This window comes from Tamandua tetradactyla, chromosome 7 (genome assembly GCF_023851605.1).
Source record: "Tamandua tetradactyla isolate mTamTet1 chromosome 7, mTamTet1.pri, whole genome shotgun sequence".
In the NCBI taxonomy this organism is placed as follows: Eukaryota; Metazoa; Chordata; class Mammalia; order Pilosa; family Myrmecophagidae; genus Tamandua; species Tamandua tetradactyla.
The window spans coordinates 75014543-75031968 of NC_135333.1; the positions used below are offsets into that span (position 1 = coordinate 75014543).

At 38.3% G+C, this 17426-nt stretch overlaps 2 protein-coding genes across 11 annotated transcripts in view; one reads left to right on the forward strand and one right to left on the reverse strand.

Moving 5' to 3' along the window:
- Positions 1–8166, forward strand: part of BORCS5 (BLOC-1 related complex subunit 5) — a 222749-nt gene extending 214583 nt beyond the window's left edge. For both annotated transcript variants that reach the window (XM_077170102.1, XM_077170101.1), the window contains exons 5-6: positions 2050–2215; positions 2375–8166. In XM_077170102.1, the coding sequence (XP_077026217.1) occupies positions 2050–2215; positions 2375–2547 (339 nt within the window). In that variant the 3' untranslated portion in view covers positions 2548–8166. The remainder of the gene's footprint in view (positions 1–2049; positions 2216–2374) is intronic.
- DUSP16 (dual specificity phosphatase 16) overlaps positions 1–17426 on the reverse strand; it is a 102590-nt gene that overhangs the window by 34740 nt on the left and 50424 nt on the right. For 8 of the 9 annotated variants that reach the window (XM_077170092.1, XM_077170091.1, XM_077170100.1 and 5 more), the window contains 2 exons: positions 10770–11366; positions 7475–7613 (listed from right to left, as the gene is read on the reverse strand). In XM_077170092.1, coding sequence (XP_077026207.1) covers positions 7475–7613; positions 10770–10997 — 367 coding nt within the window. In that variant the 5' untranslated portion in view covers positions 10998–11366. Of the gene's footprint in view, positions 1–7474; positions 7614–10769; positions 11367–14477; positions 15957–17426 lie in introns of those variants that run through there. The other variant, XM_077170095.1, reaches the window with a different exon arrangement.

Genomic DNA, 17426 nt, shown 5'->3' on the forward strand with positions numbered 1-17426 from the left:
TTTATTTAGAAGGGCTCTACTTCCACCAACATGGAAGGAGATTAATGAAGGAGATCTCATTTGCTCCTTTTCACCTGAAAACCAAAGATTTCCCAGTTTGAATTTTTAGCTCTGATGTCCTAAACTCCAAAGTAAGATGTTCAGCCCCTTCTGAACATTTTCACTTGACTTACTGACTTTTTAAAAATAAACTTAAGGGTGGGCCACAGTGGCTCAGCAGGCAAGAATGCTTGCCTGCCATGCCAGAGGACCCGGGTTTGATTCCCAGTGCCTGCCCATGTGAAAAAAATAAATAAACTTAAAAAAAATAAAAATAAAAATAAATTCAAAGCCAAAACCTCCCTCTTCCATCTGCCCTGCCTTCCCACTAGCCTGCTCCCACCCTAGTCCAGAACCTTTGTACCACGTTTAGAAAAATTCAGTAACAGCTCTGACCCATTCGTCCTTTATTTCTATCTCATTCCCACTCTGATGCCAGGTTAAGCACCTAAAAGAAAGCTTTGATGTCATTTTTTGCTCCCAAATACACAGAATAAAATCCAAAGCCCTTAGCCAGACATTCAAGACCCTTCAAGATCGAATCCCAATCCACTCTTCAGCCTGATTTCCCCCTACCACCATACACACAATTGATCTTCTTACTCTTTTCCTAAAATACTTGTGCTTTCTGATTTTTGGACCTTTACCAATTCGGCCCTTCCAATCCCTTTTTTTTCTTTTTCCATGTGACTATCCTATTATTGCAGGACCATTTGCTGAATTTTTGGGGGGGGGGGGGGTGGAAAGTACATGGGCTGGGAATGGAACTCGGGTCACCCACGTCAGGTGAGAACTCTACCATTGAACTACCCTTGCACCCCTCCAATCCATTTTTATATTTCCTTCCAAACTTTTAGGCAAGTACAAGTCACATCTCTTCTAAAGTGCAATTTTTTTTTTTTAATCATGACCAACAAATACATTTTACATCAAAACCTTCTGGATGCTTACTCACCACTGAAACAATGGAACAAAAGTTTCACAACACAATCTTCCCTTACGGTGGGTGATGTTCTGTCAGCTGCAACTCTATTATGCTGCATTCAAAAAAATATCTTCCCTGATCAGGATATCTAGATGTGGCCTTGCCAACAGAGAACTCAAAAAATACCTAGTAACTGTGAATTATCATTACATATGAATTGTAACCTGTCTTATTTCTTCAGCCTTAATACATTGCAAATTGCTGTGGACAAGAATTACATCCTCGACTCCTTTTTAATCCTCTCCACATTTAGCACAGTGCCTGGCACATAATTAGAATTCAGTAAATGTTTATTGAATCCTTCCTTGTTACAATGAATAGCTGTTGATAGACACAGGTCTTGCATATTTTTGGTGTTCAAAGGATTTCCTGATTCCATTCAAAGCCAAAAGCTATGTTGGTATGGGTGGGGGCACAGACTTGTTTCCCTATTTCTAGACCACAAGGCCCCAGAAGAGTCCCAGGGAGAGAGGAGAGGCACAGGACAAGAAAAACATTTTTCTGCTACTAAAGAAAAAAAGGTAGAATTGTTGATTGCGGCCTTGATCATCAAAAAGCAACATTAGATAGGGTGCTTCTGCCATTTTCAGGGGGCTTTACATGAAAGATGGAGGAAAAATAATTCTCTAATGCCTCTAAGTGGCTCTGGAGTTCTAAGAGTCTGCAGAGTCCAGTAATCCCATCACAGCTCAGCGGATCAGAAGTACACCCCTTAGGAAACAAATTACACACCAACAAAAATTATGTCCCAGATGAGGATGAAGTGACTGCCGGACGTGACTACAGTGATCATCAAAGGGCACCATGAGATGAGCTTATCAATCAGGAGTAACCATATGAGTCAGGGGGAAAAAGGCATATGAGTCTGGTCTCTGGAGAACAACAGATTTGACTAATTTGTAAGCTGTCCATGAGTCACTATACAACTCATTTCTCAAGGCTTTCTGTCTGAAGATCAACACTTTCTAATCTGTGTAGTAGCTGGCTCTCCTACAAAACCATTTTTATGTGTTCTCTATCCACAGTCATCCTCTTTGGCCAACTGTACAGCTTTACAAGCAACTTCATGGAGCACTGAGGAAGAAAGGGATACCTGCTTAGCCACCAAACAACAGTCCAGACACAGGGATTCACATGTGCATTCAAAAAAGCATTTAATGAACAACTACTGTGAGCTGGACACTGTGCTAGGTAAAGGACAGTGACCAAGACAGAGACCCTGTCATGCAGACAGTGGGACAAACCTTAACAAAATAATGAGACAAATAATTAACTAATTGTGATAGGTGGTCAAATTATGGCAGTGTATATATTTTATTTTTTTATTATTATTTGTTTTTACATGGGCAGGCACCAGGAATCGAATATGGCAGTGTATATATAACAGAGGAATACAACTTTGTTTGGTGGCTAAGAATAGCTTGACAACTATGCCGAGCAGGAGACACCCAGGAGAGTGCGGGAGAGGAAGAGAACCCCAGGCAGAGAAGACAACCGCTATGGAGGCCCAGAGAGAAGGATGAAACCAAATATCTGAGGACTTCAAGTGGCAGTAGATGAAGTTAGAGAGGTTGGCAATACAGCCACTGTGAGGCTTTGTGAGTCAATTAAGGATTCTGGAGTTTACCCCAACAGCATTGGGGCAGATTAAGCTAGGGAGTAAAAACAATGTGGATTATATTAAAAATATAACTTTGGCTATAGTATGAGCAATGGATTAGAGGGTGGCAAGAGAGGATGGGAGAAAAGCAGATGAAAAGTGCCTGCAGTAATTTTAGGGAGGCCTGTGTTGCCTTGACTGCCATGGAGGCAAAAGATTTAGAGAAGAGCAGCAACTCTGAGAGGCCAGGAGAAAGACCTGGTGACTGAGGGATGACAGGCAGTGCAGCCAGATCTCCAACAGTTCACAAAGCCCCTACTTCAAAGCACAAATCCGTCTTTCTGGTTTAAAGGGCTTGCATAATTTGATCTCATTCCCTCATAATTCTCATTTCCCACTCCAATTCCTATTCCCAATTCTCTTCATAAAAAATCCACCCATTTCATCACTGTCCCCCTCATCCCAAAATCTAGCTTCATTCCAGACACTTTTGTGTTTTCTCCCCCTCAGGACCCTTGCCACCCAAATCCTACTGATACTTCAAGTCTCAGTGAAGAAATTTTACTGCCATAATCAAGTCTTCCACAACTTCTTCAGACACACTGAGTCATCCCTTGTCAAGGTGTTGCACAGTTCAGCACATGATCATACGCTCTCTTTGTTTTATCCACTTCAGGGGTGTTAAGCCAAACTGAGGTTCTTGAAGGCAGGGACAAGCCTTTTACTCTCCCGTTCTCCCCATCCCCTAGGGCCCAGTTCAGGGCCACCTGGGTTAGCTGAAGTGCATATCAAGCACTGAGGGGCTGACAGAAAAGACTGAAGACAATGCCTGGGCTTGGTATTTCTCTAGAGCACACAGATGACATGACTGGGGTAAGGGAAGACTGAAGTTGCTGTTGTCACTCAGGTGCTTTTGTTTAGCTTGTGCAAAATGTCAGGATGAAGAACCAAAGTACTATCTTTAGTCTGGTCTGTTGACATTTTGTTTAAAAGACAGCCTGAGGTACTGTGTCTTAGCACCTGGTAGCTAGGAAGTGACATAAACTGGGTTACCACATTGGCGTGTGGCAGTTGGAGAAAAGATGATCCAATTGATATAACCTCATGCAAACTGAGATTCGAAAGCAAAACACACAGCAACCAGTGGGCACAACGGCCCCTATTTTTAGACTGTTTCCAGTGACTTTCAGCCACTAAAGCTTTTGAGATACAAGAGTAGCTGATTCCTGAATAACTGTAGTACTTTTACTGAAATCCATTAGTTTTTTTTAAACCTTTCCACTTTCTATCAATTTTAATTACAACTTTCTTCAACTTTTAATCACTTAATTTGAGTGGATGGAATTTTACAAACTGAGCAAAATTAAATTCTCCACTCCCCATTCTATTGTGACTATCCTTTCACCACCTCATTTGCACCACTTTAATCACCATCATTAGTCATTTATCAACAGATCTTAGGCTCCTTCATAAGTTCATCTTCCTTTTCTAAGTTCATCCTCCTCTAGATTAAAGCTCAACACACTTTTTCTGTAAAGGGCCAAATAGCAAATATTTTAGGCCCCACAGGCTACGTGGTTTCCACCAGTACCACCCAATTCTGCCGTTGTATCACGAAGGCAGCCACAGACCACAAGTAATGAATGAGCATGGCAGTGTTTAATGAAACCTTATTAAATGGATGGTGGACCAGATGTGGCCCATGGGCTATCTCTGCCAACTCTGGTTATGAGCTAAAAGTAATTTTTACATTTTTAAATGGTTTCTAAAAATTTAAAGAATAGTATTTCCTGGCACGTAAAATGATATGAATTTTGCATTTCAAAGACCATATATAAAGTTTTATTGGGAAATAGCCTCCCATGCACATTCATTTATGAGCTGTCTATAGTTGCTCCCGTGCTACAACAGCAAAACTGAGCAGCTGCGACAGAGTCCATATGGCTTATAAGACCCAAAACATTCACTAGCTGACTCTTGGCAGAAAGAGCCTGCTGGCCCCTGATTTAAGACATTGAGTGGTAGAGTCCCTTAAGGCCCACTCCCACTCCCTTTTCTCCTCTCACTCTGTACTCTCTCCCTAGGCATGGCTTCAGATACCCATTGAATTCCAGTAGTTTCCATTTCTTTTACCAAATACTGCAGGATTTGAAATAGTGATGAAGAGGCCCCTTCTCTAGACCAAGGGAAAGAAGTGGATAGTAAAATTGATAATAACAATACCAAAACTATATTTAACAATAGCAAAATTGTCTCCAGGAAGATCAAGGTTCTACTACACTTCCATCTGGAGGATAATAATGACTCCACTGAGCCAAAATCTATAACTTTACTACACAGAACAGATGACTGAATCTACACACCTGTTAAGAAACTGAAGGTGTATTCAGAGTATTTAAGAGTCAATATGTTTTTATTCATTCATAGCTTTAACTGCACTAGCAAATCTAACTCCAAATAAGGAAACATGTATTTGGCCTTTAACCATAGCAAATAATCTAAGACCTTGGCCAAGTTCAGAGAATAAATGTTGATAAAAGTACACAGCACACAGTATGCTGCTTATACAGATAATGGTATCTGCTATCATTATTATATCTCAACTTAGAAGAGAGTAGTAAGACTTTTTACCCGATGATTTCCCTTGTCTACAACAAGTTAATACCTTAAAAATGTGTATATCCAATATATTTTTATAGTTTGCTTTGTTCCATAAAATGTGAAGTAAGGATATAACTCTGCAAATCACAAGAAGAACCTTTCAGAATAAGCCTGACCTGAAATGGGTACCCTTGATTCCCAATCCAGCCTCCTGATGATACTCCAGAATACTCTGGAGTTACTTGCAGATGTAAGCCTCGAGCTAAGAGTTCTGGGTAGAAGAGCGAGAGTGTGCAAGAGCCCCGCAAATACCTCTGTTATTTTCCTCACTGGTAAATGAAAGGGCTGAGGTCTGTGATTCAGTGATGGTTGTTAACCTGGGCTCATTACAGAACAGAAATGAGTGCTGGAGAATTAATAAACTGTTATAGATCCATATATGTTGGCTTTACTCAGAGCCATAATAATAGAGAAAGAGAAAGAAGTAATAGAATAGTATTTTTCATCTCTAGATTGATCTCTGTTTCTGCTAAATTAATCCACTTATTCTCTTTTCTAAACATAGGCATAAAATAGAAGTCCAAATTCAGTAAATTTTCTTTTTCCCCTATATTTACTTCCAATCTAGCACTCTGAGAAATATAACAGACTAGCGCAAGTAGAATAAAGAGATACATAATGAATAAGTAAAGGCCATAAACAACTTTATTTTTAAAAAAGAACTAGTTTTCATAAGGTTATTAACAAGGCCAGACAATAAGTCAATGTTGACAACTGGCTATTCTGTCTTCTAACTCACAATGTTAAAAATAGTTTTTAAATAAAAGATTAATGGTATAGAGATTTCACATGCATTATCTATACGATCCTTATAGTAGGGCAAGAGTAATATACCTTTGCAGGAGCTGAAAACAAAATAATTCGTGTCACATGATTTGTTCAAAATTACCCAACCAGAGAACATGCAAGATACAAACAAGGTGTTGGGGACTGAATCATGTCCCCCACAAAAGACACGTTCAAGTCTTCACCCTCATCCCTGCGGGTGTGAACCCATTTGTAAACAGGAACCTATGAAGATGCTATTATCAGATAAGGTGTGGCCAACTGAATCAGGGTAGGTTGTAATTCTCATGAATGGAGGCCTTATAAAGAAGAAATCTGGCATCACCAAGTCCTAAATTTCAGGATCAGAAGCCTTGGGAATTAGGTTTCACTGATGATCTGATGTCAAAGTGAAGAAAAAGAAATCTTACCCAAACCTGTCCAGAATTTCAAAGTGCTAATATACCAACACATGATTAATCCTATTTATTAAATATGAAATGCTTAGATTTTAAACCATCAATTGCCAAGTTCATTGTACTCTCTCCTCGCAACAAATTATGAAAGGTGAGAAAATGATAATATCTATCAAATAACTTGTTTTTTCGTCACTCTGGCAGAATCTGCTCACACATCAGTTTTGTGTTAAAGGTTACTAGGCATTGTCAAACAGTATTTACTGCTCTGTGAGCCAGTGTAAGTGAAAGAGTTTGAAGTGAAGAATGAAAACCCTCGGTGCCTTCCTTCAGGGTAGATAAAAAATATTTAGTCCTTTCCCGGTACTTTACAAAATCACTTTAGTTATTTAATATCTGCGAGATGAAAAATTAGTTTTATAATTATAAAAACAAATACAAATACACAAGTGTGTAAGTTTTAAAACAGTCTCCCTCATTATTTAGGATAAACATCCTACATACTCTCAAATATCTAAAAATGGTGAGCTATCTCTGGAGTCTGCTTTAACTATAATTGTTTAGTAAAAGTTCTGGTACCATAACATACTAGTCTGTCTGGTTCTTGCCATAGGGAGTGGCAACTGACAGCAAGATCCGGGACACAGAACATCTGGTGCTCTTAGATTGCAGGTGAATGAAAAAAGCCCTGGATGGAAGACGCTGGCTTTGAGCTCCCTAAATGGAGACCGGCACTTTTAGCTAATAGGTACAGCAACCAAGTGAACAGGCATTTGATAAAAATAAATAAATAAATAAATACACACACTGAACAATGTGGGAGAATGACAGTATTATAATGAAATAGAACAGTTACATCAATCACAAGCTAAAAAATCAATCATTTTACCCAATAAACTCAAAGTAGCAATGATGTATTGCAGTGTCAGCTCACTGTGAGGTATGGTATGCCTTACTCATATGGTTCAATGAGATTCCAAGTCCTTTGAATCCTATCACAAACTTTACCTGCAAGCAAGTGAACGGAGCTGAAGCTCTTCTCCAGTTTACCCAGAAGTACAGTGAGAAAACAGTCTGAAGACAGAGAGGCAACATCTTCGGAGCTCTGATCATAAACTACAACCTTCTGACTGTAATCGATGTCGACCTGAAAAGCAAATAGGAGGCTGTTAGGAAGGAAGGTAACAAAAACAATCCCATAACTACTGGATGAGTAGGATTGTACATTTTACTGTTGTTGAAGCAAACAACTGCTCTTTTAGTTTCCTAGCTGCTAAAACAAATGCCATACAATGGACTGGCTTTTCTATCACATGGCAGTGCACATGGCAGATCTGCTTTCCCTTCTGCGTTCCACTTCCAGTTTCTGGCTGCTCCCTGTGGCTTTTTTCATGCCAAATTTCCTTTCCTTGAGGACTTCAGCCATATTGGACTAGGGCCAACCCTCATTCCATTTGGGTACACTAATAACATCTTCAAAGGTCCATCTACAAATGGGTTCATAACCATAGGACCAGAGGCTGGGACCAGAACATGCCTTTTCTGGGGAGCATGATTCAGTTCCCATCAGTCTGCTCTCGGGATCCTAAAAATGCATGTCCTTCCCATATACAAAATACAATGATTGCACCACATCCCCAAAGCCTTAAGCTATTAAGAACAATGCTGAGTACAAAGTCTCATCCAAATCAGTTATTGTGTAAAATTCTTCCGATGGACTTGTGAAACCAAGAAAACAAGTTATTTGCTTGTAATTGGCCTGTGGAACAGGTGTTCAATAGATGTCCCTTCCCAGAAGGGAGACACTGGAAGGAAAGCAAGGGTCATGGGTCACAAGCAAATCGGAAACTCAACAAGGCAAACTCTGTAAGGTCTGAGAGTCATCTATAGATCAATGTTTTGTCCTCCAGACCTGATGGAGCAGAACCACCCCTTCGAAGTGTTTGCACAGCAGCCCTGTTCTCACCAAATACTGAGGGGAAGGCCCATCCTCCCCAAGCATCAGGATGGTGGCCAGGTCCTTCTCAAATGCCAGGAACACAGGCCCCACCATCCCTGAGCAATGGGGTGGCAGCCCTTTCTCTGAACAACGAGATGGAGCACAAGGCCTACCCCTCCAAGTTCAAAGGCACACATAGGTGGGCTGTTCTCGTGGACTAAGGAGATAGTTTTGGTTCCAACCTAGGCTTCTATGGTTCTACTACTGAAGACATTCTTCCTTCAATTCATGCATTTTTGTCCCTTTCAGTCCAGGCTGGCAGTGGATCTGTTCATACAAATTATGCAAAAACCTTATCAGTTTTGCATGCAGTTAAAGCAGGTTCAATGCATCAGACAATAGAACTTTCCACAGATCTTTCCTGGAGAACTGTATGTCCAATCCTGACTTCCTCTGAGATGTCTGGATCAATATTCAGCCACACCCACTTTAGCATACGGTTTTCATTTAAACCCTCATATGAACCCTTGTTTCCTGGGACTCACTTTTCAGAAGCCCAGGGAGGTCCCTGATAGAGCCACTTCTGGCCCTACTCTCAGAGCACACTATCTTTACAGGCTGAGAATTTTCCAAATCTCCAGTTTCTGGTTTCTTGGTGTTTAACAGTTCAATCCTTAGTTTATCTCGTTCCTCTCTCATTTCACTATGAGCTTCAAGGAGAAACCAGACTGCACCTCCCATACTTAGTTTGGAAACTTCCTTAGCTACATATCCAAGTTCAGCCTTCCACCCAACATCAGAACTTGATTTTGCCAAATTCTCTATCATTTATAATAAGGATCTTTATTCAAATTTCCAATGACACTTTCATAATTTCCTTCTAAGGCCTTATCAGAAGTACTTTTAACATCCATATTTCTACCAATACTCCATTTGTGATGAATTATGTGTTCTCTAAGATAATATAAACATTCTCTATAGCTCTCACTCATTTCTGAGCCCTTCCAGCCTCTCTACCCATTATTCAATTCCAAAGCCATTTCCATATTTTTAGTTATTTGCAATAACAGGACCCACTTATGGCACCAAAACTGTCTCACTTTCTCAACTGTTAAAACAAATACCACAAAATGGACTGGATTAACGTAAGGAGTTTATCGGCTCATGATTTCAGAGGCTAGAAGGCTTTCTTCCTCCTGGGATTCTTATCTTCTGTACGGCTGGCAATCTTAAGAATTCCTTGGCTTTTCTATCACATGGCAATGCACATAGTGGTACCTTCTCCTTTCTCTTCCAGGTTCTGTTGACTCCCAGCTTCTTCCTGCTCTTGTGGCTTCTCCATGTTCAGTTTACTCTGCTTACAAAGACTTCAGCCATACTGGATTGACGCCCACCCTCACACAGTTTTAGCACACCTCAACTAATAACATCTTCAAACATCCTATTTACAAATGGGTTCACACCACTGGACCAGGGCTTGGGACCTCAACATGCCTTCTGTGGGGGACAAGATTTCAATCCCCAACAGCTACTTCCTGTTTTCACTTAGTAACACAAATAAAAATGAGATGCAGTCAACTTACTGGGTAAATCAAGCCACAAATGGTTTAAATGATTATTAAAAATCAACTTTTAAAAGACAAAATCAAGGCTAATTTTGTGTGGATGTGGTTCAAAACTCTTAGGTTGTAAATCCTTATGCTATAACAAGGTAAAGTTAATAAAACAAAATAATATGCAACATAAACACAATGAACCTTGAATTAAAGGAACATTTTTAAAAATGTTTTCTATATAACAAATCAGTTTAATAAAATGAAAACATAAGCTCATTTTTATTTATGGCAAAAGGAAATAACCTTACCTATCACAAAGATGATATTCTGATATCCCAGGAGTAACTTTTCTTGACTGATAGGACCTTTCCTTCCCACCCATGAAAAGCACCTCTAATATAACTGGTAATTACTTTGTTTCCCAAACACTTGAAAACAATGATTTTCCTTTCAGTAAATTTGTAGATAATACAAAATAATGATTAAATTTATAAAACACTTTTAGCAAGCCCTCAATAAGACATCATACTTATCCAAATTAAAACAAGTTAACTTTTCTGTATATTTTAGAAATATTCTTAAATGTCACAATATGGTTAGTAAATTATTTTGAGGTACCACAAGGAACCAAAATTCAAAAGTAACTGAAACTTCCCCCAATTACTTTCTCCTACCAAAAATGAACTTTAATTTAATTTTTCTATTCAGTGTGCCCACTTATTTTAAAAAGGAAAAAGAAAGGGAGGGAGAGAGGAAGGAAGGAAGAGAGAAATAGAAGGAGGGAAGGTCGGTTAATAGGATGGTTTACCTTATGTTTTGCTGAATGCTGGATGAGTTCAGTAATTAACACTTTGTCCTGTTGCAATCTTCGCTTCATAAGCTTGGAACAGTTGATATTAATGGCTTCCAAAATGTGGGATGTATTGTATTCCACAAAAGGCCGGCTATCAATTAGCAGCACTTTTTCCGTTCCACTTTCCAGCAGAGCCACCAACCTCTCGGTAACAATTTGAGTTCCAATGATCTCATGGGCCATGACAACAATAAGTCCTCTTTTCCCACCTCTTTCTTTAATTTGCCACAATGATGTAATGGTGGTGTGCTCAAAGGCTCGCCCACTCCATTGTACTAAACACGTATGAGGTCAGGCTGGTGGTGACTGGCAAAAGGAGAGTTAAATCCATTTTCAGCAAGAGCCCTCTAAGTGAATGTCTCTTTCTCTTTCCTGTTGATGTGCTTGCTCTTGCAAAGTACTCCTTCCACAAAGCAGTCCCTCACATTTGATTCATAAAGAGATGACTGGAATAACCATTCCACAACAAAAGATGCTTTGGGGCAGCCACTGCATTACATCATTCTTTACCTTTTCTCTCTTGCTCCAATAGCTACACACTGGACTGATAGCCTACATAGAGAGAGAAAGAAAACAAAACATGGGTCAAAAAAAGAAGAAAGAGCATCAGATTAAAGACGAGTGTATGATTCATAATATTTACTCCATTAATCTAATTCCAAACTCGATGTGCTGTTTCATTTGAACAAAGACGACAATTAAGTATGGCTTCAGAAAAATGCACTAGCAATAATTCAATTTCACCTCAATTGCAAAAATGCAAAGAAGCCAAAACAAGACACATTCATGAATTCAATCTGGGGCCCTGTACCTAATGACTTGCATGAAATTTAAAAGGCTATAAAAAGCTGCTATAAGTATTATCATTCCTAATGATTTTTCTCAATCTTATTTGCTCATATCTTGACAACAGCAGGAAGAACAACAGCACAGGACCAGGTTAGTAATCCCGTATTCAGGTTCGTGAGGGCTTAATTACTGTGATGCGTAGGCAGGACTGAGCCCCTTTACACAAAAACAGCAGTCCCTTTAAACTGTGCTCACCGAGAAAAAGCAGGAAAACAAGGGGTTCTACAAATTTCAGCTGCCTTTTAAGGAAAAAAAGGAACAGAAATGGCTGGTGAGCTTGTCATAGCAAGCCCTGAGCCGACTGCATGTATCCCGTGCCATCCCAGGCAGTCCCGCAGATCTGATGCTTGTCTGCTGCCCCTCTCCTCTGAGCTGGTTTCCCCAGCATTTATTTCCTTCATTGTTTGTTTGCTTACCTATAAACCCCTCACTTTCTACCCCTCATTTTTTAGAGAAATCACTGATATCCAGATTTAACAACCTCACATCTTAATCTGGGATTCCGGATCAGCAACCGGGACATATAACACCCAGTCCTTCCCTGTCCTTGCTGAACTCCTGTGATGGACTATTTCCTAATTAATTAACAATAGTTGTGGAGTTTTGTGCCCATAGCTTTGACCTCACCTGGTGTTTGATATTCTGATTTCTAACCTCCACCCCCACTTGGTCCAACTCTGCTTATGCTAAACTCTTCACTGCAGAAAACTAGATGTCTAGAGCATTCAGATTCTAGAGAATCAGCATTCAGATTCTAGAGAATAAGCTATTTGAGAGGTTCTGTATTATACTTCTTACCCCTATAGTACTCTACACATAAGATACCCAAATTTACATAACTACAGTAAGTAAAATCCTTCTTGTTCCAAAAATAATTTAAGATTCTAAATAAACATTTGATTAACTGATTTCAGACCAAGATGGAAGAATTCTCCAACTTCCTAATTTCAGATCTATAAGTAAGAAACCAAAACATGGAGAAAAAGGAACAGAATATATAGAGAAATTCCCTTGTCATTTATCTGTTACTAACTTTGGCAAATCACACAACCTCTCTGAACCACAATTTCCTCATTCACAAACTATGGATATGATAATGACCTTGTCTCCTCACAAAGTTTATTATAAGAACAAAATTATCTAATTTATCTAAAGTGAGTAAGTAAAAATGCAACTACACATCACATAGAGAAAGGAGGACAATTCTTTAAAGATGCACATGCTGACAAGAGGTGTCTTATATTTAGAATCTAAGACATCACCCAGCAGATAAAAACAGAAGCAATTACAACATCCTCCTTTAATCCAGCTATGACCAAGCTGTGTCCATTCACACACAAGTTGGAGAGCTAGGGTGATAAGATAAATCATTTCATTCACCCCTCACATTGTACAAATCATAAAAGTCTCCATTTAATAACACTGCCTAGTTTATTTCTTCCAAGAAACTGAAAGAGCTTTATTACATTAATATAATTATTTTTAGCACTGCCATATTGGCAGTGAGGTTCAAAAATCATCTCTATTATTAACTGAAGAAAGTAGAGCAGAGAATTTGTCCTACATAATCAACTAATAAACCCTTGCAAAGCACCTACCAAGAATACAGCATTGAATCAAGTCCTGATTGCTCAGTGATACAGTTCACAGCAATGGAAGATCCAGTTCTCAGATTGCCTAACCCCCAAACCAGGGCCCCTCCTACTGGGTTACCCTGTTCTTCCTAAGTACCTGCTCCCATAATGTAACTGGACCAGGAAAGAATGACATGACTTGTCCATGAGTGTGCCCGAGGGGCAAAGAAAGTGGAAACCTGAGAACAAGAGCAAGTTGATTCCAACCCTGGCACCGAGTCTCTTGAGTCTGACTGGCTCTGCTCAATGATAAAATCAGGAAAGGACAAAGCAGTTATCTGGGTTAGCAGATCAAAGGACAAAGGGAGGGAAATGACAGCAAACATGCTCATTTTTGCTTCCCTTCAGCCAAATCTCATAAACCCAAATCACTAAAACCAAAGATGGACTACAGCAAACACTTCTCCAGGACAGAAAATGGTCACTTACCCAGAGCACCCGGGTCAGTAGTTCCAGATACGAAATCGTTTCCCTGACCACGAAAAGATCCGGGCAAAGGGACTCTAATATGTGGATGTAATCGAAGTACAAGGGTGAAAGTGAAACGAGGATAAAATTTCCTTTTAATGTGGTACCGAGGCCAGCTAGAGCCCTCCTGTTAACAATTTTATGCCCAAGATCCTATTTTCTGTAGCCCCAAATTGACAGATCGTGTGAGATGCCCAGTCTTGCCAAGGCAGCAGGAGGGTAGGGTATTAATGGCCTTAAACCTCATTTATTTTCAGTTGAAGACGTTTGATTAAATCCCCATCAAGGGCTACAATTCTAATTTTTAAAAAATCTCAGCATTCACTATCCATTCTTGAAAATGTCAACATTCTGAGATCAGGGACAAGTCCGTAACAGTTTTGTTTTCAAAATATTCTTTATGAGGTAGCATTAAAAAGATGACAAAAGGACACTTTATTGTTGACAAAACCACCAAGCTAACCTTACCCACAATTTCTACAAGAAGTCAGGAGGAATAATTTGTAGATGGAACCACAGAGGTCCACATGTGTATAACAAAACCCAAGGCAGGCCAGTTTTGCTATTAATATGTTTACTTACCAATTTTTAAAGTTCTAATTAACTTATTTAATTTTTAATAGGTAGTATATTCACATGGTTCAAAAAAATAAAAAGTATAAAATTTTTACTCTCAATGAATATGTACAGTTTTACTGTATGACAATTATACCTCAACAATGCTGTTAAAAGTGCCATGATGTGGTTCCCCAGGAAGTTAAGTATGGAGTTGCCTCAGGATCCAGCAATCCCACTACTTGAGATATACCCAGAAGACCTAACAGCAGAGACGTGAACACATATTTGCACACCAATGTTCATAAGTGGCATTATTCACAATTACCAAAAGATGGAAACAACCCAGTGTCCATCAACAGATGACTGGATAAACAAAATGTGGCATATTCATCTGATGGAATATTATTCAGCAGTAAGAAAGGAAGTCTTGATTCATGCACAACATGGATAAACGTTGAAGACATTATGTTAAGTGAAACAAGCCAGACACAAAAGGACAAATATTGTATGATCACATTGATATGAACTGGTTGTAATATATAAACTCATACATAAAATAGAGAATATAGGTTACATGGATATAGATTAAGGTTAAAGAATGGGAGGCAGTTGCATAATGTATGCAGAATATTTAATTAGGTTGAATTTGAAAATTTGGAATGGATAGAGCTGACAGTAGCATGTTACTGTAAGAATAATTAACAGTACTGAATGGTATATGAGTGTAGTGCAAAGGGGAAGTTTAGAGTCCTGTAAGTCATCAGAAAGAGAGTTGGAGGCTAAAACATGGGAATGTATAACATAGTGAATCTTATGGTGGACAACACTCACGATTAACTGTATATATATAAAAAAGTTCTTTCATGAACCAGAGCAGATGTATGACACTATTACAAGGAGTTAACAATAAAGGGATATATGGGGAAAATGTATCTATTGCAAACCATGGACTATACTTAAAAGCAATATTTTAGTATTCTTTCACCAACAGTAACAAACAAATGTATCTATTGCAAACCATGCACTATACTTAAAAGCAAATATTTTAGTATTCTTTCACAAACAGTAACAAACAAACAATACAGTAACAGTATTCTTTCACAACAGTAACAAACAACAGGGTCAGTAATGGGGGGTGGGGATAATGGGTATGGGAGGATTTGGGTTCTCTTTTCATCTTTATTTCTTTTCTGGAGTAATGAAAACATTCTAAAATTGATCATGGGATGTATGCACAACTATGGGATGATACTGTGAGCCAGTAACTGTTTAGTTCAGATGGTCTGTGTGGTGTGTGAATATATCTCAATAAAATTGCATTTAAAAAAAAAAGCCTTACTAGAGTAACTTTCCAGAAACCTACAACCTCCAGAACATCAGATAGTTCCATCTCCCAACTCCATATTACTGACAGACCCTTCCAACATGAAAACATTAGAATGCCCATAGCCCAAACACTCCTAAAGAGAGCGATGGAAAGATCAAAGGTGATGGTGGAGTTATACAGTGAAGAAGATAGGATTTAACAAATGAATATGAATGCTGAATCATTAAAGTGATATCTCTTTTATTCTCCAGTATCTTAGAACAGATAGAAGTAAAAATCTAAAATTGTGGAAGTGTAATCCAGGTCAAACTCTGAAATATGTTCTACAACTAAATGTGATGTAATTTGAAATTTATTGCATTTTTGTATGTATGTTATTTTTCACAAAAAAAGAAGGAAAAAAGTCGATTGTAATGATAGAAAAATATTTAAGCCCTCTAGCTTCCTATATTCTGGAGCAGCTGAAAGGAAAATTCTGAGAGGATCATATGGTAGCTCATGACAAACTCTGGGATCTATCCTGTAACTACTTGTTGAAGAGTGCTTTGAAAACAGTTGCTTTTTTCTTTCTTTATTTTGTATATACTATACAATAAAAAAGTTAAAGGAAAAAAAAAGTGCCCTGAAGTTGAAATTCCAACAAATACATTTAAGGGACAAAAACAAATATACTGAAAAGTCTCCTCCCACCCTTGATCAGTTTCCACCCCTGCTCCCTAACTGGCAACTGCTGTTAATAATTTCTTCTGATTTTTTCCAAAGTTTTTTTAATGATACAGAATAAACTGCAAATATGTTTTCTTATCCATTTTGTTCAATGGTTACACAATATATACACTGCCTTAGATCTTCGTTTTCTCCCCACTTACAATATTCCAATTTGATTTTCTTAATATCTAATTTGAATGATTCAATCTACATATCTAAGTGTCGTCTTTATATTTATTTCTGGAAATCTAAATAAAACCTACAGAAATACAATAATCTTAAGAGACAACTCTTCTCATTCTCTAAGCACTACTCCTATTCAATACGCTGTTTACCTGAAGGCTGATAGCAATTCAGAATAGTGTGCTATAAAACAGTAAATTGTTTTATAGCATCCTACTGAGACAATATCCTCTAAGCACTACCGTAACTAAAAGAAAATGTACAAATGTGACAGTTCACTTTCATAGGATTATGAAAATTCTTTTTAATGATACCCTAAAGTAAACAAGCCAGTATTTGCCATATCAAAAACAAGTTTAACCAGGGCTACTGAACAAACAATTGTAAAGTGTTCTACATTCAGGAATAAAGGGTTTTAAAGGACTTTATTTATCTGGGGATGGAGACAGTGTGTGGCAACATTTCAGTATTACAAAATGACTATAGACATCAGGGAACAGAAAGGGCAAATCTTCAAAAGAAATGCCATCTCTCGTACACTTTATATTTCAGCAGACTATCTGTTTTGTATTTTGTAAGATTTAATATTAGCATAAGTTGTAAGACTGTTTCCCCTTTAATATGCAATTTTTAAAGTTTTACTCTGTTTTTTATATGTAATTTGTGTTATGTTTTAAATTTCACTCAGTTACCAATATAAAAAACATCTATGAGTTTATGATGGAGTTTATTTATTGAAATTCACTTTTCAGGTAACTATGCAAAAACATACTCTATCAATAGAGTACAGTATACTACTGAATTAGTTATGCTTGAAAACTGTAAGCCTAAAACCACATTAATGATAAGATGAGCTAGTGGGGTCTGTTTTAATTAAAATAACAA